The sequence below is a fragment of the Dama dama genome, chromosome 5 (genome assembly GCF_033118175.1).
Source record: "Dama dama isolate Ldn47 chromosome 5, ASM3311817v1, whole genome shotgun sequence".
In the NCBI taxonomy this organism is placed as follows: Eukaryota; Metazoa; Chordata; class Mammalia; order Artiodactyla; family Cervidae; genus Dama; species Dama dama.
Window position 1 is genome coordinate 114995153 of NC_083685.1, and position 22771 is coordinate 115017923.

General features: G+C 36.1%; 1 protein-coding gene and 1 non-coding gene across 2 annotated transcripts in view; both read right to left on the reverse strand.

Moving 5' to 3' along the window:
- Positions 1-22771, reverse strand: part of NSF (N-ethylmaleimide sensitive factor, vesicle fusing ATPase) — a 147079-nt gene that overhangs the window by 51819 nt on the left and 72489 nt on the right. The window contains exons 9-12 of the mRNA XM_061144283.1: positions 21516-21715; positions 5532-5697; positions 4445-4519; positions 4071-4258 (exon numbers count right to left, since the gene is read on the reverse strand). Of these exons, the coding sequence (XP_061000266.1) occupies positions 4071-4258; positions 4445-4519; positions 5532-5697; positions 21516-21715 (629 nt within the window). The remainder of the gene's footprint in view (positions 1-4070; positions 4259-4444; positions 4520-5531; positions 5698-21515; positions 21716-22771) is intronic.
- On the reverse strand, positions 9065-9181 carry LOC133058190 (small nucleolar RNA SNORA26). The gene has a single exon (XR_009693295.1). It is a non-coding gene; the product is annotated as a small nucleolar RNA SNORA26 (small nucleolar RNA).

Below are 22771 nucleotides of genomic sequence, written 5' to 3' on the forward strand. Positions count from 1 at the left end.
TGTGCTTTTTGTTCAATTGAGGAAGACTCCTGCTGGGAAAACAATGTTTAAAGACCTGGGCAGTGCAGATTTTTTTTTTAATTGCAGAAAAGAGAGCAAATAGTACTCTTTCTTTTCTGAGGTTAGTGTCTTACACATCTCTCTTTTTCCTGAGGTACCTATAAAGTCCTTTGCATTGGCTATTCCACAGATACTCAAAAAAATCAAAAGCTGTTTGGTACAAAAACTGTTGGTCACAAGGCTATATGCATTACCTAAGTTTAAAGATAATTTAACCACATGGAAAAAGTGAGGGAAATAATGTCCACTATTTGTACTACTTCTTACTTGCAAATCTAAAGGATAATATATTCTGTACAGTGGTGGTTAAACATTTTACCTTTAAATTAGAAATATTATAACTGCAAATAGTTAACAAAAATTTTAAAAAACTCAGATATGGAAAAGGATATATACAGTACCTTCTCAAATTAGCAATAATAACAAAAATGGAAATAACAACAAACATTTATATAGTTTGTAAGGCACTTTTACAAACAGTATTTGATTTTATTTTCACAAAAACTTGATGAAATAGGTAGTTATTTCCTCCTGACAAATCAGAAACAAAGAAGTAGAAAGAACTGTAACACATAACCACACCTTCTCACTACAAAACCTGTCACCATTTCACCATTCCTCATTGTCTTGGATGTAAATAAATCCAATATATGCTGGAAGAAAGCACGTTTCTTAAGAACGGCTTTAGAGACATTTGGGGATCAGGTTATTGTGATAAAAATGACAAATGACTAAATAAGATAAAAATCCAGTAGCTAATGCATATGAAAAATCTGATAACTAATAAACTAGTAATTGTGGATTATAGTATCAAGAAGCACTGATGGTGGACTGAGGTGAAAGATTGGAACAGCGGGGAGCAGTTTCCACAACATTTACATAATTTCTCTTGAAGTCACCATCATTTTACCACTTTTCCTAAGATATTTCTTACAGCAAGGAGGAAGAATGGATGAATGAAATGAGCAGATCCACCTATAAAGGCTCTAGCACTTATTTCCCACACTATTCAGTGGGCATTCTTGGGGGTCTTTTGTTTTTTAAAGCAGTAGTACTACTATCCTCTTCGCCACAGGGTCTCCAGTATTTTAAAGACATTTAACACCTTGTCTAAAGTGGCCTCTTCCATTATGGCAGTCGTCCCCAACCTTTCTGGCACCAGGGACTGCTTTTGTAGAAGACAATTTTTCCACAAATCGGGGAGGGTTCAGGTGGTAATGTGAGCGACAGGGAATGACAGATGAAGCTTCGCTCCCTTGACCACCTCCTGCTCTGTGGTCCAGTTCCTAATAGACCATGAACTGGTACCAGTCCCTGGCCAAGGGGGTTGAGGACCCTTGCATTATGGCATTCTTGAGCGAGAACAAAGTCAATTACGCAAGGGAATTAATTATGATTTATAGATAGAGTTTGATTCCGAATACACATTTACTAATTTAAAAAATATTTACTAAGCAGCTACCATATTCTCAGTATCAAGACCTAGATACTGTTAGAGATTCAGAAATGAATAAGACAAGGACTTCAAGTCTAGAACAAGGGTTGACAAACTTTTTCCATGAAGGGCTAGACAGTAAATATTTTAGGCTTTGTGAGCCACGCAGTTTCTGTTGCAGATACTGATTCTCCCATTGCAGCATGGAAGCAGCACATAAATAAACAGGTGGGTCCCAAAAACTTTATTTCTAAAAACTGACAGTTGGCCGGATATGGCCTGTGGACCATAGTTTACTGACCCTTGGTTTAAAGCAATTGCTAGGGTATACCCAAACAAAACATACTCAACCTGACTGTTAGGCTTTTATTATTTCCTGCGTGAACTGTTACACAAGTTCCCCTCTCTTGTCTCATGTCGCCAACTTCACTCCCCTAAATACTCCACTCAACACAGCTGCCAGAGTGAGCTTATGTTTTAACACTATGCCACTGCTATTCTTCAAACTCTTCAGTGACTTAGCACTACTCACAGAAAAGGCGTCCATACTTCTGAGCACAATATAAAAGGCTCTTTGTGCTCCATCCCCTGCTTCAGCCTCCCGATTCATCCCCCACCACGTCTCTACTCCCCTTCCCTACCTTTTATGCTGAAGCAATACTGAATTATCCTTAACACACCATGCTATTGTGTGTCTCTGTTCCTTTGCATATGTTGTTCTTTCTGCCTAAAATGCCTGACCCCACCAGGAAGCATGTTCACCCAGAAATTCCTCTGTGAAAGCTCCTCGCACTTGATAAGCTGACCACACCTGACACCTTTTCACTTTCTCACCTTGCATGTACTTTCTATTACTGTATGTGGAGGATTAGACTGTGAGCTGCTCAAGGGGAGGAAACGGAAGCATTAACCCTCAGCACAGTGTCTGGTATACAGTAGGCTAAATAAATCCACTGACTGAAAGTCAATAGACGGTGTCATAAGTGATACAGTACTATTAATATTTCTTTTTTTTTTTTTGGCCGTGCCATGGGGCTTACTGGATCTCAGCTCTCCAACCAGGGACTGAACCTGGGCCATGGCAGTAAAAGTACCAAGTCCTAATCACTGGACCACCAGGGAATTCCTGATACATTACTAGTTCAAGAGAGAACACATCATTCTTGAAAGGGAGAATCAGAAAATTCATTGAAGAAAGTGGTGGTACATGAGTCAGGTATCAAAAAGATAAGTAGGGGTTTCCCTGGCAGTCCAGTGGTTAAGACTGTGCTTCCAATGCAGGGGGTGTGGGTTCGATTTCTGGTCAGGGAACTAAGATTCCATATGCTTTGTGGCACAGCCAAAAAAGAAAGAAAGAAAAGATAAGCAACATAGAGGGCAAAGATTCTCAGTAAAGCACACACACACAGAAAAAGCAACATCAGAGAAGTAGTAAAATACATTAATATCTGATGACTGGTAAATATTTCAGCTTGGCTAGAGTGTATGAAGAATAACTGAGAACACATCAAGAAGGGCCAATTTAAGGTCATGTCTAAAAGGACCTTAAAGACCAGGCTAAGACATCTGTTCTTTGTTCTGTAGATCATGGTTAGCCGCTGAAAGGTTCTGAAGAGTAGAATGCTATGAAACAGGAAGATTAATCAAACAGAAGATCAGTAGTGCAATGAGATCTGAAAGATACTGTCAAGATAGAACAGACAAAATCTGGCAAATAACTTGAGGTAGGACACAGTAGAGTGGTAGAAATCAAAGATAATCTTGGATTTTTAAGCCTAGGAAATTGGGATAAATAGGGAAGTAGGAGCAGGAAGGATAGTAAAAAAAAAAAAAAAAGTGAATTTGATTTTGGAATATTAAATCTGAGACCTGATAAAACATCCAGGTATAAAACGGAAAGTCGGAGAAATATACTTTTAAAAGATGAGACATAAATCTGGGAGTCATCAAACTACAGGTGATAAGTAAAACCTGAAGAGAAGGGATGACAAAGGATCAAATGCACTTTAACAAGCTTTATTTACCAAAATAAAAGTATCTTTTGTATGTATTTCTCCTAAAGCATCAATAACATTATTGTATTAATTTGCAAACATCCATTTCCCTGACCATCTATTCTTTGTGGGAAGAGGTTGTGCTTCATTACCTTTGTGTCTCCAGCTTAATACTTTGAAAACAGCAAGCAGGTATTTAATATGCTGACTTAATGAAGCAGCCCCCAGAATTCTAGCATGTAGGACATCCAACTTCCTATGCCATGTTACAAGTCAACACAGCACAAGTTTCTAAACAATTCTTCAAAATCACCATCTTCACATATCTGCATCAAATGGGGGCAACCTAAGTTAAATGGGTCAGTAGTTTCCACGGGGCAGACGCTACCATTATCTTTTTTCCAACTACTCTGAAGACGTAGCAGTTGACAATTAATTAATACGTTTCACCATGTCTGTTCTCCACCAAAAGTTAGTCAGTATTAGTCTAGCCCTTGGAATGCTTGAGAGACAAGAGGAAGAATACTAGCACGGGACTTACAGGGCTGTAGACTCCTAATCTGGCAGTTGATTTTACTGACCTTTATGTGTCTGTTCATAGCAGTGGACTGTGCTGCTCGCACCAGACCCTCCAGTTCAGCGCCGCTGAAGTTCTTGGTCTCTACGGCCAGTTCTTTAATGTCTACGTCAGCAGAGAGTAACTGATGCCCTCTCATCCTTGCTGTGTGGATGTGAAGGATCTGTAATCGGCCCTTCTCATCTGGTAAGCCTGATAACATTGGAAATAAAATAGATAATTATAATCCTAATGTTCTTCTTATAGCCACTCAAGTGTATAAATATCTGCTTTTCATGATATATGACTTTTCTAACAAATATTAAGGTATATGACTTTGCTCCTGCTAATGAACTCTAATTACAACCCCCTACCCTAATCAGTGACAGAGATATTTACCTATCTCCATTTTAACTTCCAGTCTTCCAGGTCGAAGGAGAGCTTCATCGATCAGATCTGGTCTGTTGGTCATTCCTGAGCACAGGTGTTAAAAGAATACACAAATGCTCAGAACTCAAAAATAAGATAAAATACCCTTTTAGCATTTGCAAGAATAGTTGCAAGAATTTCCCTGACAAGCTAACAGGACAATTTTATAAAAGTCAAACAGAAAAGCAATGATTTTCAAAAATATCATTTGTTCTTAACCTAAGGAAAATATCTGGGGACTTTGCCTTAGTATTTCACTACTGTACACACCAGTGGAATATAAATGTAATGAAAGCATCAAATATTTAAAAAGAAAACTTTAGGTTCAAACGGGTAGATAAGCTGTCAAAGTGAGAGAGGGGCAATGTGAACATCTATCTGACCTCAAGATCCCTTCCCTTTTTTGTAGGTGAAAGGTTTTCAACCTTCATAAATAGCATAATTTGTGTTTTGTTTTCTAAGTCATCTTAAGAACTTCAGTACATAGGCAGTTAACAATAAGTTATAATAGGGATGCATGATCTGCCCTGGTCTGCACAGAACCTGAAGAACCTCTGAGGACCCTTGGAGGCCTACAGAAACCAATGTGAAAGCCACCACTTACACAGTGCTGCCTTTTTCATCTGTTAACTACAAGTTTAAAGCCATGAGTCACAAGAACTCATCTTTCATTTGTCTTCTTGTGGCGTGTTGTTATTGTTCAGTTGCTAAGCTGTGTCCGACTCTTTACGACCCCACATACTGCAACACGCCAGGTTTCTCTGTCCCTCACTATCTCCCCGAGTTTGCCCAAGTTTGCCTAGAGTTTGCCCAGAGTTTGTTTATTGTGGCTAGACATTAAAACAATGAAATTCTTCAATATCACTTGACTCTAATTTGGCAACATTGGCCAAAATGTTTGTATAAAATTGCACATAAATTTTATATGTAATTACATATAAAAATTACACTCAAAAATTACATGTAAAATTACAAGCTACACAGATCTGAATTTGGAACCTGCGTATCTAACGTTTTTGAAATCACAGTACTTATTTTTTTAATCAAGCAAACATACCAATGACTAAGATGTTGTTCAGTTGCTCTACGCCATCAATTTTGGACAGCAGCTGGTTGACAACAGTGTCATGAACGCCTGTGCTCCCAGCCATGCTCCCTCTCTGCTTGCAGATGGCATCAATTTCATCAAAGATGATGATGTGCAAGCCACTGTTGGCACCAAGCTAGTAAGGGAAGAAATTACGTTAACGGTCATAATTTGCAATATATTATTAAACAAGGTCATCAAGAAAGCAAAACGAAGCTTTCACTCCATTTGACCAATAAATGTAGCAAGTATAATCACGGCTGCTGCCCTCTCAAAGGTGGAACTGCAGTCTAAGAATTCTGCAAAATGAAAAGGCATTCCAGACCTCATATTTAACAGAAATAAAATGAAAACATACACTGTATACTGATATAAGTGAATACCCATCATAACTAACTATTCATTCACACACATTTCTTACCTCATTCTTTGAAAGAACTCTCAAACATTTCTTAATTCCATGAATTCCAACTCCTTCCCATTTTCCCTGAGTTTTGGTGAGAGGATAGCCTCCAAAGCAGTATGTTTAATGTTTACCATAGTATATAGCTAAAGAGGAACTCCACTCAGAGGTGGACTGGAAATTGGACAAATGGGAGAAGGTACTGAATTTGATTCATACTCAGTTATAGCACATGAAAACAGACTGCTTCTTCTGAACAGTAAAGTGAGAAAAGTGACACAATTTATCAAAAGAACATAGTCAAGCAGGTGCTGTTTCCTCTACATAGTGATTTCTGTTTTATTTTCTTGGATATAGAGTCATAATGAAAAAGAAATCGGTTTATATATTTTGAACTTCTAATAGATGCAGATACTTTTAAATGCCAACAGTGATTAGGTTAAGTTATTACGAACTTTCTAGCAATTTATATTTAAGTAATTAAGTCTCTTTTCAGGAACCAAAGGCAGAAGTGCATTGTAGAGACTTTTTTTTTTTTTTAAGAAAAACCATTAGGGATTAGTAAAACAAAACAGGTGAAAATAAACATAACCTAAATATAACAACACATGGACAAAATCAATGACGGCCACAACGAGATTTAAGATTAGATATGACTGGTATTCACTAAACCTCTAGTAAGGATATCATTTTTTTTTAATAGACAAAATTTTGATTATGAAAATATTAGATGTTAACTGAACAAACTGGACTGAGCAAAAGTTATAAAACAAATAGAAATGTTAAAAATAAATTATCAATATATCACTTAAAGACAAATGCTGTTAACATTCTTTAGATTTGTTTTAAATTTATCTTAATTAAAAAATTGGAAACTCATTACATCTTTCATTTGCTTGAACATTAACTGTTTCTTTTTTAAAAATCCAAATTTATTATTTTTGGTTCTAATTGCAAAATACGTGATCACTATAAAACCTTGGAAAACTACCAAAAAATGTAAAGAAATCACAATCATCCAAAATCAACTAGCAAGAAATAACTGATATTAATTTGGTACTACGTAAAAGTTTGCATTCCTTTTTTCAGTTCAGATATCAGTATTTTAAGCTCTTTCCCACACCTATAAGCATACATTATAATTTTTATATTACAATGTATACAGCTATACATTACAATTTTTAATGCCCCCATAATATTTCATCTATATTTGGTTTCATAATTTAATTCCTCTATTCCACATTAATTCTTTACTGTCACAGACTTAGTAATTTCTAAGTTTTTAGTATTATAAAAGCTGTTGCAATGAACATTTTTATACTGAAATCTTTGACAATACTTCATGAAGGCAAGTTGTTAAAAGGTGTGTTGAGTATTTTAATGCTCTTGAGATAGGCTTTCAAATCTTTTCCAGAGAGGTTTTATCATTTTATAATAATCCTACCACAGTATATAACACTGCCTATCTTGATATATCCCTACAAGTAAAAAGTAGTTCCCAAATTGACAGATGAATAATGGTATTTTTCAATCATTTTTAATTGGCACTTGTCTAATTATTAATAAGGTTGGTACTTTTAAAAATCATATATATATTTTTTTACCAGTGTCAATTTTTCTCTTACTACTCATTCATGTCCTCTGTACATTTTTCTATTGGGATTTAATAATTTTTATCAGTTTATAAAAATTCTTTATACATTAAGGGTATTATTGTATTTGTTATACATATTTTATCCCAATTTGCCATTTGGCTTTTAATTTTACTTATGGTATATTTTGGCTTCCCTGATAGCTCAGTTGGTAAAGAATCCACCTGCAATGCAGGAGACTCTGGTTCGATTCCTGGGTCAGGAAGATCCCCTGGAGAAGGGAAAGACCACCCACTCCAGTATTCTGGCCTAGAGAATTCCACGGACTGTATAGTCCACGGGGTAGCAAAGACTTGGACATGACTGAATGACTTTCACTCAAGGTATATTTTTAGTAAGTGGAAGGGTTTTTTAAAATGTATTTTTACTATTTAAGCAGCCAACATTATCAATTTTTATTTTTATGATGTTTTCTGTTACTTTTATCTTTAAAATCTTCCCCTATTACAGACACTGGTAGTCACCTACATTTTATTCTCTTGTAAATTTTTACTTTACGTACAATTCTTTAATCTATCTGAAGTTTAATTTTTATATATGATAGAAACCAGGTGGTTCAGTGGTAAAGAATCTGCCCATCAATGCAAGAGATGCAGGTTCAATCCCTGGGTTGGGAAGATTCCCTGGAGAAGGACATGGCAACCCACTCCAATATTCTCGTCTGGAAAACCCCATGGACAGCAGAGCCTGGTGGGCTACAGTCCATGGAGTCACAAAAGTTGCACACGACTCAGTGACTGAGCACACACACACAAGTAAGAATCCAAGTAATTCTTCAATTATTTAGCTGATCCAAATTGTTGACTCAATAATCCTTTCTTTATCGAGACACTATTTCTATCAGGCTTTATATTTTTACATATGACAGGTATTTTCAGCCTATACTATGGACAGTAGCCGCTGGGGCAAGCTCTTTTTCTCCATACCTTTTTCTTCTTTATTGTAACTGTCTTGGTTACTTTCACCATGTTTGCTGCCCCATGATTATTAGAATCCTTCTACTAGAGTAAAAATATGTTCTCCAATTAAAAACAAACAGAAAAGCCAAGTTTTGACTGAAATTGAATCTAATCTCTAAATTAGTTTAGGAAGTACCGACATCTTTATTCAGTTCTTAATATATCTCTCCAACTATTTAAGTCTTTTACGTCTCCCAATAAAATTTTGTACTTTTTGTCATATAAATTTCTTAAAGATTCCTAACTATTTATGGTTTTTGGTTACAATCATGAATGGGACTTTCACATTATATTTCAGAAACAGAATATATGTAAAATAATAATTTTCTGTATTTATTTTACATCGGACTACTTTACTCTCTCTTTTTTTTAATTATTGCAGTAAGTTTATTTATTTATTTATTTTTTGAAGGTCAAGTTTAAATTTAATGACTTTGGTATTGACTATACACATACTAGTAAGTGCTAAGACTTAAAATCTTCCGGTTCAGTTGTGACTCCAGACAGGATACAGAGAAGAGTTCTAAAAATCTCTTCTCTGGGTTTTATGGAGACTTCCTTTACCCTCCTGTGTTAGCCTCTTAAGGCACTGCGTCAGCCTTATACTTTACTCCCTTATTTATGCTTTTTTGATTTTTTGGAATGTTCTATGTAGACAATCATATTATCTACAAGCACAACTTTGTGCCCTCCTACATAACAGGTATTCTTGTTGTGGGGTATGAGAAATTATTTCTGAACAAAGGCAAATAGAAGGAGAAAGAGAGGAACTAACAGATAAGAATTCAGATGCATGTAGGGCCACTTGAGCAGAAGGCTAAGGGGACAATCCAGGCCCTATAAAGGGGATAATAAAATTTACCTAACATGAGAAACAATAGTTACAGTACTATCACAATAGGGACTAAAATCCAGAAACAGGCCTTTCTAATGAAACAGAGACGATCAAACACACACACACACAATTGCAAAAGCAGGATGCTCTTTATACAAGATGATTTTAATCCTGACTTTAGGATGGAAAAGGAGAAATACGCAGTTGGAAGGTCAGCGAGAAACACTGGCACGTAAATGAGGTGAACAGACTCTTCAAGAGACTTTTGGTGATAGGAGTAATGATGACTAAAAAACACAAGTCCTAGGTTTGGTTACTGCCTGCAAGTGGAAAGGGGAAGTAACAGCAAATGTAATAAATTACCTGTGATTATGATAAGAAAGTTTCAGAAGGGAAAAGATGGAAGGGAAAATAATTTTTAAGTTTCTACCATGAGAGGACTGAAGTGTTAACAAGACATCTAGTTAGAAATGTCCTCCAGATAACAAGATATAAACTGAACAAAAGAGGACAGAAAGATAGATGTGAAAGTCATCTACAAACGGCAGAGTAGAGTTGCAAATGAGATTCTGTAAGGAGATGAATCATATAATTAAGCTGGAGAAATATAAAAGCCAGACAGATTCTGGGCTACAGTACCAAAAGATGATTCCAATAAAGTCAACCCAAAGAAAACAGGATCAAGAAAACACGACAAAGATGAAAGATGAAATGCTGTATCAGAAGTAGGAAGAAAAATGGTTCTAAAAATGACCTGAAGGGAATTGGAAAGGATCTAAAACACACCTGAATATATACTTAAAAAAAATAAAAACCAGATAAAACACAGTATGATCAAGCAATTCCACGCCTTGGTTTACAGTAGCTCTGCTTGTAACTGCCCCAAACTAGAATCAACCCAAATGCCCTCTAGTTGGTGAGTGGATAAACAAACTATGGTACATCCATATGATGGAATATTACTCAAGAGTATAAAAGGATGTTTGATACATGTGACAACTAGGATGAAAGCTCAAAGGTAATATGCTGAGTGAAAGAAGCCATTCTCAGAAGTTTACATACTATGGTCCCATTTATATGACAAAAAGACAAAACTCAAAGAGACAAAAGTATAGGGATAGACAACAGATCAGTAGTTACCAAGAGTTATTAGCAAAGGGACAGAACAGGTGAATTCTGTGAGGTGATATAAATGTTCTGCATCTAGATTTTGATGACTGTTACATGAAACTATACACACGTCAAAATTCACAAAAGGGTACATGTTAAAATTCATAAAACTCAGAAAAGTTAGTTTTAATTCATAATAATAAATAAAAAATATAACATCTTATCACACATTCTAGTATTCATTACTTGGAATACTGTTCATTCTTTAATGCATTCTTATGCAAGATGACAGTCATGTGTTCATCAAGGTTTTCAAAATTTAACTAAGCTTCATTATATTTTTTTTTCTGGAATATAACTTAGAAATTGTTCTCCTTCCACAATGTTTTAAAACTAAAGTCTGAAAAAATAACTTAATTTCTCAATTATTGCCATATTTACTGAACAGATATCTAAAGATAAATGATAGCTTGTTGCTTAAAAAAACTTCAACACCAAAACCTATTCACCTTTCTATCTGTAGAGAAGATAGAGAATGAAGAATTAGAACTACAATCTTAGCTTTGCCAAAAAATTCTAGACAGTACAGTATTAATTCTTGCTGTCTTCAATAAAAAACAAGGACACTCCTGTCTGTGACTGAAAACCTGTAAGATTTTATGCTATTTTTTTTAAAGACACCTTTATTCAAGGTTGTCTGTCAATACAGCATAAAACAAAAAGCTGTTATAATGTACGAATTTTGCTGTCAATGTGCCTTATGTTACCACTGGAATCATGACTTCCTTCTCAGTCCAACCTCAAAAATCATCTGTATGGAAGGGAAGCCAGAGACAATAAGAACACTGTGCTTGATTTAATGATCACAGGAGCAATCTTCCCTAAACATAATTCAGTACAATTCTGACCTTTTCAGAACCTTGCTAATCTTGAGACTTGTCATCAGGTCCCTTCCCCCAACCTAGGGAGTACAATAACATCAATTTCTACAGGTGCATTATTTAAATAAAGGCAAGTCCTTATTGTAATAAATTAGGAATTGGGTTAGGAAGATGTCAAGATTAATGTTCACAGATTAATATAGCTTAATCATCAATAAACCCTTTACCAAAAAGTTTCAAGCTCCATAATGCAATCCTCTTCAATTCACTGACTTCTAGCTCTGTGCTTATCTGCAAACTCTTCCCCCACAGAAACACAGCTGATGCCATTGAGCCCCTGGCAACAGCCTTGGAAAATGGCTGTTCTATATTTAGCCGGTTTGACCTATATGCAAGTGTTCGTCTTTGTCAGCCTGGACGGTCCAGAATCACAGAGGTGATGCTTTTCTTTATTATGTAACACATATATACTCTCCATGGGGTCATTAGCTGAATACACCAAGCCATTTCTGGGTGTAAGAATTGAGAAAAGTATATCAGAAAAACCTGGCTATGATTAATACCTACCTAGAAATTCTTTGCCAACTCAGTTTTATTATTAAGTGTCACATTTAAACTGTCTGCAAGTTTCAAAACAGCACCAAAGATACCTACACAGCCATGTAGAAACTATCACAACAGATCTTATATAAAATGCTTCTCACCTGCACCTGATGTTTAATCCTCAGTATACCATTAGGGTCCATTAGAAACACAATTTTGGTTTTTAATTTTCTTTGTTAAACAGTATTAATATTTATAAAAATTGATATCACATGACTTTTTTCCCCTAGAAGTCTGCTACAGGAACAAAAAGAGGGCGAAATTTTTTTTTGGCTATGCCCCATGGCACGTAGAATCTTAGCTCTCCAACCAGGAATCGAACCTGTACCCCATGCTCTGGAAGTACAGAGGCTTAACCACTGGACCACCAGAGAAGTTTCAGAAAATATGTTTTTTAAAAAATAGAATAGAACTTATTCTGGGAACTCCCTGGTGGTCCAGCGATTGGGATTCTGCACTTTCAAAGCCAGGCCCAGGTGAGATCCCTGGAAAGGCGAACTAGGATCCCACAAGCTATGCAGCACAGACAAAATAAAATAAAATTAAATTAAATTAAAAATTAAATTCATTCTATCTTGCAATTACTGTATGGGTCCATTGGATCTTTTTATAAATCTAAGATATATTACGCTATTTCAACATTCTAGAAATTATGTCATCATTACTCACCAATTAGTCCTAACTATGCTAAAAAAGGGGACTTCCCTGGTAGCGCAGAGGTTAAAGCATCTGCCTGTTATGTGGGAGACCCGGGTTCGACCCCTGGGTCGGGAAGATCCCCTGAAGAAGGAAATGGTAACACACTCCAGTATTCTTGCCTGGAGAATCCCACGGACGGAGGAGTCTGGTAGGCTACAGTCCACAGGGTCACAAAGAGTTGGACACGACTGAGCACCTTAAAAAAAAATGCTAAAAAAAGATTAAAATAATTAAAAAATGATGGTATTTCTCTGAAGGATGATGCAATAGTGAAATAAATATCGTATGACATCAACTTTCAGCATTTTTACTGTGTTGCCCAAAGTAGTATATCTGCTCTTAAAAAGGTATAAAAGAAATCTAGACACCATCCACTATCTTTGTTGCCTGATTTTAGCTTTAACTGAACACAGTTCAGATTTTTTTATTCTATGGCCGTAATGGCAAAGAAAAGAAAATCAACAGAGGAAAACATTCTGCAATTATTGGATGAATCTAAAGATGAATGCAAAGACTGAGATAGCAGCACCTGAGATACTACTGAAGATGATGAAATGGATCACTCTAAGTAAAATCTCAGACTATGTGCCTTCAGATGATGGTGTCCTAACAGACTGTCTCAAACTCAAGGATGAATAAGACAACAGATGCTGAAGGCAGGTATTACAAAATAACAAGAAGAAATAGATGATGTAGACATTAAAAAATTAAACTGGCCATTAAAAAGCTGTATACAAACCTAAAAATACAAATATTTTGCAACTATAGAATGTCTGATGGCCATCCTCTTTTCAACAAAATTATAAGCCAAATTAAAAAAATTTTTTTCAAGTATTGTCTTGATGACACAAGTAGAAGAACCAGAAGTAATGATAAACTATAATCCATGAGTGATGTCATTTGAAATTTACAATCAGTGTACAAGTTCATGCATGACAACTGATGAACAGTTAGTTACATTCAGAGGCTCCTGCCCATTTTGGATATATATTAGTATCTATTGATCAGTCAATAGATGTCTTCAAAATCAAGAAAATATGGGATAAAAATTTGGTTTTCACTATTTACGCTCTTATTAAATAGTTTAATAGTCTCTGCTTCCCTTTATTTTTATGTTTGTAAATGACCTGTAAATCAACTTATAAGTAGTTTTTAAAAAGGAGTTCTTTCAGTCCAGATAGTAAATGGTAATGACTATTTTTCTTGGTATTCTGAGCTGTACAAAGATATTTGAAGCAAAAAATATTGTAGTATTAGGGATGAAATCCCTCATGGCTCAGACGGTAAAGAATCTGAATGCAATGTGGGAGACCCGGGTTCGATCCCTGGGTAAGGAAGATCCCCTGGAGAAGGGTATGGCAACCCACTTGAGTATTCTTGTCTGGAGAATTCCACAGACAGAGGAGCCTGGTGGGCTACGGTCCACGGGGTCGCAGAGAATCAGACACGACTGGGCAACTGACACAAGGACACAAGGGATGAATGTAAAACTGAATCGGCTCTGGGACTGTCTGAAGAGTTGAGATCAGTTATTAGACTTGCAGTAATATACTAGGACCCAATGCAGCTAAGACAGCTAGAGACCTGAATATGAACAAGAACTTACTGGAATGCAGGGGAGAAAACTACCTTGGGTAAAACTGAAATGATTAAGCACCCAATAAGTAGTAGATTTTAAGCAGTAGAAGGGCTGTTATAAAGGCAATGTTTAAAACTTATTTTTACCACCAACAAAAATTTAAAAAGTAGAAAATGATAGGGTTTAATAGAACTTACTAGATTTAAAAAATTGATGTTTCTGGTGTTATTCATATTGATCCACGTACATCTGTTATTTATTTTAATGTCTAAGATGATATTCTACTTCCTACTGGGAAGAATCAAGATGTTTCTACTTTTTCCCCAACTGCATATAGTACAACAACCAACATTCTGATACATGTCATTTTGTGCATAAGTGCAAGAGTATTTCTCTAGGGTAGCTGTCTTGAAGTAGAGCACTCATGGGTCATGGGGTTTGTGCATCTTCATTGTTATAAGATGCTGTCAAATTAATCTACAAGCTATTACCCACTGTATATCTAATTTATACTATGATTAGTAATGTATATGAAGTCCTGTTTCTCTACAACCTCATCAACTTTTGGCATTATTAGCCTTTGTAAATTTTATCAGGTTGTTAATAAGGTGATTTTTCTTTAATTATGCTCTTTCCTGAGCATTGTTTCATTTCCTTATCTTCAGCTGGGTTCTTCCTCTGAGAAATTGCCATTTCATATCCTCTGCCAGTATTTTAAATTGTGGTGTTTGTCTTTTTCTTACTTCTTACATAGGAGTTATTACAGAGAATTCATCATAGAAGATGCCAATTCTTTGTGGATTATACGGACTTTAAATATCTTCTCTAGTTTGAGACATTTGTATTTAGTGTAATTTGACAAGGAATTTTCTTTACATTAATGTAACCAAATTAACATTTTTCCTATGTCTTTGATTTCCCTATATTAAAGAAACTCATTCCTAGCCTCAATTCCTAAAGCTTTTCCCTATTTTTCTTCTAAAACTTTTCTTTTGAAAGTTTTGTTTTTTGCAAATCCATTTTGTAATTTTGTATGAAGTGAGTTAAGGACTACATTTTATCTTTTTCCAGAAAGACAATGATCTCAGTTCCATTTATGGAACAGTATATTATTTCCCCTCTGATTTGTACTGCCACTTTCACATAATAAGTTCTTCCTATGTTCCTCAGTTTCTTTGGTCTGTTTTTACATGCATATATAAAACTGTTTCAATTACTGGGCTTCCCTGGTGGCTCAGTGGGAGAGAATCCACCTGTCAATGCAGGATACACGGTTCAGTCTCTGGTCCAGGAAGATCCCACATGCTGTGGAGGAACTAAGCCTGTGCATCACAACTACTGAGTCTGTGCTCGAGGGCCCAGGAATTGCAACTACTGAAGCCTGCAGGCCTAGAGCCCATGCTCCACAACTAGAGAAGCCACTGCAATGAGAAGTCCATGCACTGCAACTAGAGAAAAGCCTTCGAAGCAACAAAGACCCAGCATAGCCCTCCCCAGAAAGAAAAATGTAGGGAAAATGGTTTCAATTACTACAGCTTTCCAGTAAGTTTTGATACCTGAATAAGTAAGTTTTCATTATTCTTCAAAATTTCCATGACACTTCAAGCATCCAAATAAAAAAGTTGTTAAATTCCAAAAAATTCATGTTACACTTGATTGGAAAAGCACTAAACTTACAGATTAATATGGGCAGAACTGTCATTTTTATGATGTTAGGATTCCCATATGAACATGTTCTATATTACCATTTATTAGCTCTTAAAAATTCAAAACTGCTTATAATTTTCTCCTTTATTTTTCCTGTTAAGATTTAATCCTAGTTACCTTATCATTCTGACTGCTGTTGTAAGTTAAATCTTTTTTTAAAGTTATATTTTCAGTGTCTTCACACTTTGAGTCATGTTATTCCCTTCCTGCTTGTAAAGTATTTGAGTTTTATTTATTCCTTCCTCAGCTCCCCCTCATGCCTTGAAAAGCTTGAGAACTACATACAATTTTCACATAAACATATGACTTAAGTTTTATGTTAATTAACATTAGCATCTTTTTCCCAAATAATACAAGGATCTTATATGAATTCAACCTACTTACCACATGGTTTGTTCCGCATGTTAGTTCTACACTTAAAATATACATGTACTGATCATCATTATCATTTTGTACAGTGAAAGCTTATTAAATTTACCTCTTTTAAACCTTTTTATTATGAAATAAGGCATACCCAGAGTGAAAGTTCCCCAAACGTGTATGTATGTCTGAAGGAATTGTCACAAAATGAGCAGCCATTAAACTTAACAGGAACTAGAACAGTGCCAGCGTCCTGGCAGTGTCTCCTTACCACCATTCCCCAATACCCCTCACCCATCATGCCTCAAAGGCACCACAATCTGATTTTTATGGTAACTATTTCTTTCCTTTATAGTTTTACCAACTAAGGAACATGTACAATTAAACACTGTACTTTAGTGTAGCTTTATATAAATGAAATCATACAGCACAGATGATCCTTTCTTGTCTGGTTTCTTTTGCTCAACATTCATTTGTGAGATCTACAACTATGAATAGCTATGTGTACAGCCAGGCTTCCCTGGTAGCTCAGCTGGTAACGAATCCGCCTGCAAAGCAGGAGACCCTGGTTCAATTCCTGGGTTGGGAAGATCCACTGGAGAAGGGACAGGCTACCCACTCCAGCCTTCTTGGGTCTCCCTGGTTGGCTCAGCTGGTAAAGAATCCACAATGCGGGAGACCTGGGATTGATCTCTGGATTGAGAAGATACCTGGAGAAGGGAATGGCTATACCCACTCCAGTATTCTGGCCTGGAGAATTCCATGGACTATATAGTCCATAGGTTGCCATAGTCTGTTTACTTTCATTATAATACAGTAATTTATTGCATATTTATATGACTGTGAATTCTAGGTTGACAAGTTACTCTCTTAAAAAAAGGCATTTAACTGAATTCTGATTTTCATCGTTTCTGTTGATAAGACAAAGTGTGAAAGTGAAAGTCACTCAGTCATGTCCAACTCTTTGCAATCCCATGGACTATACAGTCCATGGAATTCTCCAGGCCAGAACACTGCAGTGGTAGCCATTCTCCAGGGGATTGTCCCAACCCAGGAATGGAACCGAGGTCTCCTGCATTGCAGGCAGGTTCTTTACCAGCTAAGTCACTGAGACGACAAACTGCCAGCTATTTGTGCTTATTGAAAATTCACTTTTTTCCTCTAGCTGCTTAAAATTTTAAGATTTCTTTTTTTGTTGTTTGTTTTAAGCTGTTTAATAATGATCATCTATACATGCAGAATTCTTTGGTATTTCTCTTGCTTGAGGTTCATATTACTTCTGGAATCCATGGACTGATGTTCTTCATCAGTTTTAGAAAATTCTAAACCTCTTTTTCTTTAAATACTGCTTTTGCCCTATTCTCTTTCTCCTGACTTTTTGGAAATTTAAATATGTGCACTAGACCTTCTCATGGTTTTATCTCTATTGCCTTTCATCCTTTGTTTCTGGTTATTTTTGTTTAACATCTTTCAGTTCACTAATTCTCTCTTTGGATGTGTCTAATCTGTTGCTTCAATGTGAGTTAATTTACTGACTTTCTCATTCCCAGAATTTCCACTTGATTTTTTTTAACATTTTCCAATGCACTGCCAAAATTTTCAATCTTTTTTCTCTCTGAACATGATAAGTATACTTATTTTAAAATACTACATATGAGAATTCCAATATCTGGAGGCCCAATTTCTATCATCTTCTGTTTTTCTTTGTGTGTGTTTATGTCTTTGTGTATCTGACTCCGTTTGATTATAAGCCAGGCACTGCATTTGCAAACTACAGAAGCAGTTTATGACCTTGCATGACACTATCTTCCTCCAGGAAGGATGTACAATTCTGCCAAATGCCGGGGTCACTAGTGGTTCAGGAACCCTCAGCCTAGTTTTAGAGAATGACACAATTCAAAGCTTATCTGTAGCCTCTATAAGAACATGTCTACTTCTGGTTAACATCTGCTCCTATGGTGTAGCCTTTCATGGTCCCAACTCAAAAGTGAGCAGGTTCATCAGGAGTCCCCTCTTTGTGGGCCACGGGCTCTAATCTCTTTCCCCCTTACATTCACTCACTAGCCAGTCAAAAGGGCTACAGAGCTGTTTATCAGCTCTCTCCAGAATTGGCTAATTTCTCCAGAGGAATAGTGACCACATACATTGGGACCTTTTCCCCCTGGGCCTCCATTCTCCCCATAGATCTTGTAAGCTCTTGATGCCTCCAAGCAAAAAAATAAATAAATAAAAATTTCATCGAGCCTTTCTGGTAGTCTTCAGTGGCAGGCACAATTTAAATTACCTAATCTACAACTACTAGAAGTTAAAGTTCCAAATTTTATCTACATTTTGACCAATTTCATTGCTCACCATTGTTTCTAGTACCCAGTCCACTCCTTCTGGGTTCAATATTCTTCAGTCTCAAGTACATCCTGCTTCACATTCTTCCAACAAGCTTCTGTGACTTGTTAGAAGCTTCTAATAGTTAATTCTATTAGACTTTATCTGAAAAAACACCTTCATTTTATCTTACTCCTGAATAAGAATTAAGCTGGGTATAAAATTTTAAGTTGACAGTTATTTTCACTTAGCTCTGTGAAGGTATCTTTCCACTGTTTTCTGATCTCTCTTGCTATTGTTAAAAACTTTACTGTCAACATAATGGATATCTCTTTGGATGTCATCATCATTTCTTCATTGCTAATACTAAGACATTTCTCTTTTTTCTTTGGCATTCTCCAGTTTCACTACAATGCATCTACATATAAGTTAATTTTTGAACTTATTCAAAATTTTGAACTCATGGTGCTATATGAATCTAAGTATTTATAAATCTAAGTTTTAAAAAATCAATTCTAGAACGTTTTCAGCCATTCTATTTTTGAATATTGCCTCTATACTATTGAATTTGGGTTTCTTATTTTAATTCTGTTATCTCAATTTCTCTTTCATACTTTCCATCTCTGTATCTCTCTGTGCCACATTCTGGGTGATAAAATGGCAACCCTCTCCAGTCCTCTTGCCTGGAAAATCCCATGGATGGAGGAGCATGGTAGGCTACAGTCCATGGGGTTACAAAGAGTCGGACACGACTGAACGACTTCACTTCACTTCATTCTTCTGTTCATCACTTTTCTCTTCAGCTGAAGCTACTGTTTATGCTGAACCTAGTTGGTGAGTTTTAAATTTTGATGATGATGTTTCTATTTATTGGAGATATTTTAGCTTCCCCTGTGAGAAGCTCCTGTGGCCTGGGTTTGGTGGAGGACCCTTTGGGGTGTTCTTTTATCTAACAACTCTATGTGGGATCATTAATCCAGGATTCATTTTAAAATTAACTTCCCAATTTGGGGACCTCAAAGTACATTGGTGGTGTGCACGTGTGTGTCTTTTCTCCCCAATTCCTAAGCACGAGCCAAAGACCCATGGTTTAGAATTTCCATGTGAGATTCCTTAGTTTCCACTCTAGAACCCAGGCAAATAGTTGAACAATTCTGTCATTTCTCTGTGTTGGTAGGGAAATAATTTCTAGTCATTTTTCTTCATTGATGATACAGTCATTCTGGAGGTTCCAGTTCCTAGTCCTCATCTTAAGTAAGTTCAAGGGCTCATTTTATGCCCCCTTGTTGTTCAGTCTCCCATTCATGTCTAACTCTTTGCAACCCATGAACTGCAGGATGCCAGGCCTCACTGTCCTTCACCATCTCCCAAAGTTTGCCCAAGTTCATGTCCAATGTACCAGTGATGCCATCCAACCATTTCATTCTCTGACACCCTCATCTTCTGCCTTCAATATTTTCCAGTGTCAGGGAGTTTTCCAGTGAGTCAGTTAGTGGATGCTAAAACCCAAAGGCACACATTACCAGAACCAAAAAAGGAAGCTCATTATCTTTAGCACTTTAATTTTCAGTTTTCTTTTAATTTCTGAAGACATTTCTATCCTGAGAGCTCAACTGTTCTTCTGAAAATATTTTACCCAGCATTTGAAGATTTTTGTGTTTTCATGCTTCCTAGTCTACTGTATTTCCAGAACCAGAAATCTCATGACATTGTTTTTAAACTTTTCTTTAATGAAACAAATATGCAAATACTAGCATATTAGTCAAGGTTTTCCAGAGAAACAGAATCAATAGATCTAGAGACGTGTTCTATCTATTCTACTGGTACTTTAAAAAATATATTTATTCTAGACCTAGATTGAGATCTTTTTACCTATCTAGAGATTAATTATAAGGAACTTGTTAACAGAATCATGGGAACTGACAAGTCTTACTATCTGCACTGGGTGAGCTGGAGACACAAGAGAGCCAATGGTGTGGCTTTCTCATCCAAAGGCCTGCAAGCTCGAGAGCCAGGAAGAGAGGGTGTTTCAGTTTTGAGTCTGAAGGCAGAAAAAAACTGATGTCTCAGCATAGGGCAGTCAGGCAGAAGGAAATTCCCTCTTACTCAAGTGAGGGTAAGACTTTTTGTTCTTTTCAGGTCTTCAACTGATGGCATATTAGCAAGGACAACTGCTTTACTCAGTCTACAGATTCAAACGGTAAACACAACCCAACCAAAACAATGTTTAACTGATGTCTGGCACCCTAGTGCCCAGAAAACTAACACAAAATTAGCCATCCCAATTAGTAAACTCTGGTTTGATTTTTAGTTAATTTTATTATTTTTTTCTAAGACCCAAATCAAATTCTCCTTTGTGAAATCAAATCACAAATTCACATTTGTGAATCAAATTTTCCTTTTCTAACAGCTTATACCAGTCACTCTATAGCTGGGTTGGGTCAGTGGTAACTAAACTAGCTTTCTGCACATGAACCTTACACATACATAATTCTATAAGTCTCTTTTTGGACTTAACTTCTCTCTTTTATGATAAATGAGTTCAAGACTCTAGAAGTAATGTGGAAGAAAAGTCACTTAAAAAGATATTCATGGTATGTTTTTATAAAACTTTTGGCTTATATCACCATCCATCTTTGTATTCGGAATATGTGGATACTGACATCTGCTCACAACATGTAAATCTCCCAAAATCCCAGTTCAGTGACATAACTCAGTTCTAAATAAATTTTACTTGCAATTTCTTCAAACTATAAATTATGGCAGCATGTTTTCCACCAGAACTTTGGGTTTCAATCGTCATATAAATGACAACAAACTTTTACTAAATTATATTAGCATTACCCTCCTTTGCTCCTCTTCAGCATCAGCAAAGAGTTTACGAATGTTAGCCTCTGACTCTCCCACATATTTGTTGAGAATTTCTGGCCCGTTGACCACTTTAGGCTCTCTTGCATTCAACATTTTGCCAATCTGTCGAGCCAATAGTGTCTTACCGCAACCTGGAGGCCCATATAACAGGATGCCTTTAACATGTTTGCAGCCTAAAAGGAAAAGAGAACAGTCAGCTAAGTAAGACATCAAAATTTCCTTTCTTCATATGCATGTTAGGAAAAATACAGCAAGCGCATTAACATATATTAATATCCAGGTGCTATAAACAGAATAAGAATGAACTGAAGCTCTTTTTAAAATAGAATATTCCACAAAAAATTCCTACACCAGTACCAATAGTTGAGGGGGAAAGCTGCCAATTAAAGGTCTTTGGAAAAGTATATTTGAACTATGACTTAGTTTAGAACAAATACTTTTAACTGTGAAAATATCTCTTTGACTTAAATACCTAATTAGGAACTATTACTTCTTTTTCATTATCCTTTACTTTAAAGCTAGCAGGGGAAAAAAGAGATCTGTTTTCAGGCAAACTTAACTCAACACAAATCTATTATGATACAATAGCTATGGAAACTATATCTTAGTCATAGAAATTACAGGTCTACCTGTCAATACAAGTACTGGAAGAAAGGGCAGACATGTCTGAGTTGGGTGGGGACTAAGCAATCCACAGGATCCAGATGGATGTTACAGACTTTGTGCATAAAGGTGAATGCCCTATTTCATAGGACTATGCCAAGTGAGAAACCTGCTTTCTCAGAGCCACCAAGAAGAAAATGAAGCTTCCAAAGAACAGTATTCAATTCTTTTCGAGGCAACCATTGCTAAATGTCTTAAAGGTATCATTAACAACAAAAAATAGCCAAGACTGAATGACTTAAGACTCCCTAGGATTTCTCGCGCTCACTCTATGCAAGCATTTACTCCATTTCTGAGGATTAAAAGGACCTTCGGTTTCTGTTTACTCACTCTAGGAATTCTCACCTATCTTGCAGTTTCACACTTAAGATACTTGACTCATTTCTTATGAGTTTCTTTATACTACACCAAAAAAGCACTCTGTGAAATAATAAATTCTTAGATTTCAAGTGTTACACTCAAAACTACAGGTAAACATGAAATTTTCTGGAAATGGAATATAAGTTTTTATGGAAAATGTCCTCATTTGGAATGAAACCTTAAAAAATTATATCTTTAAGAAAATT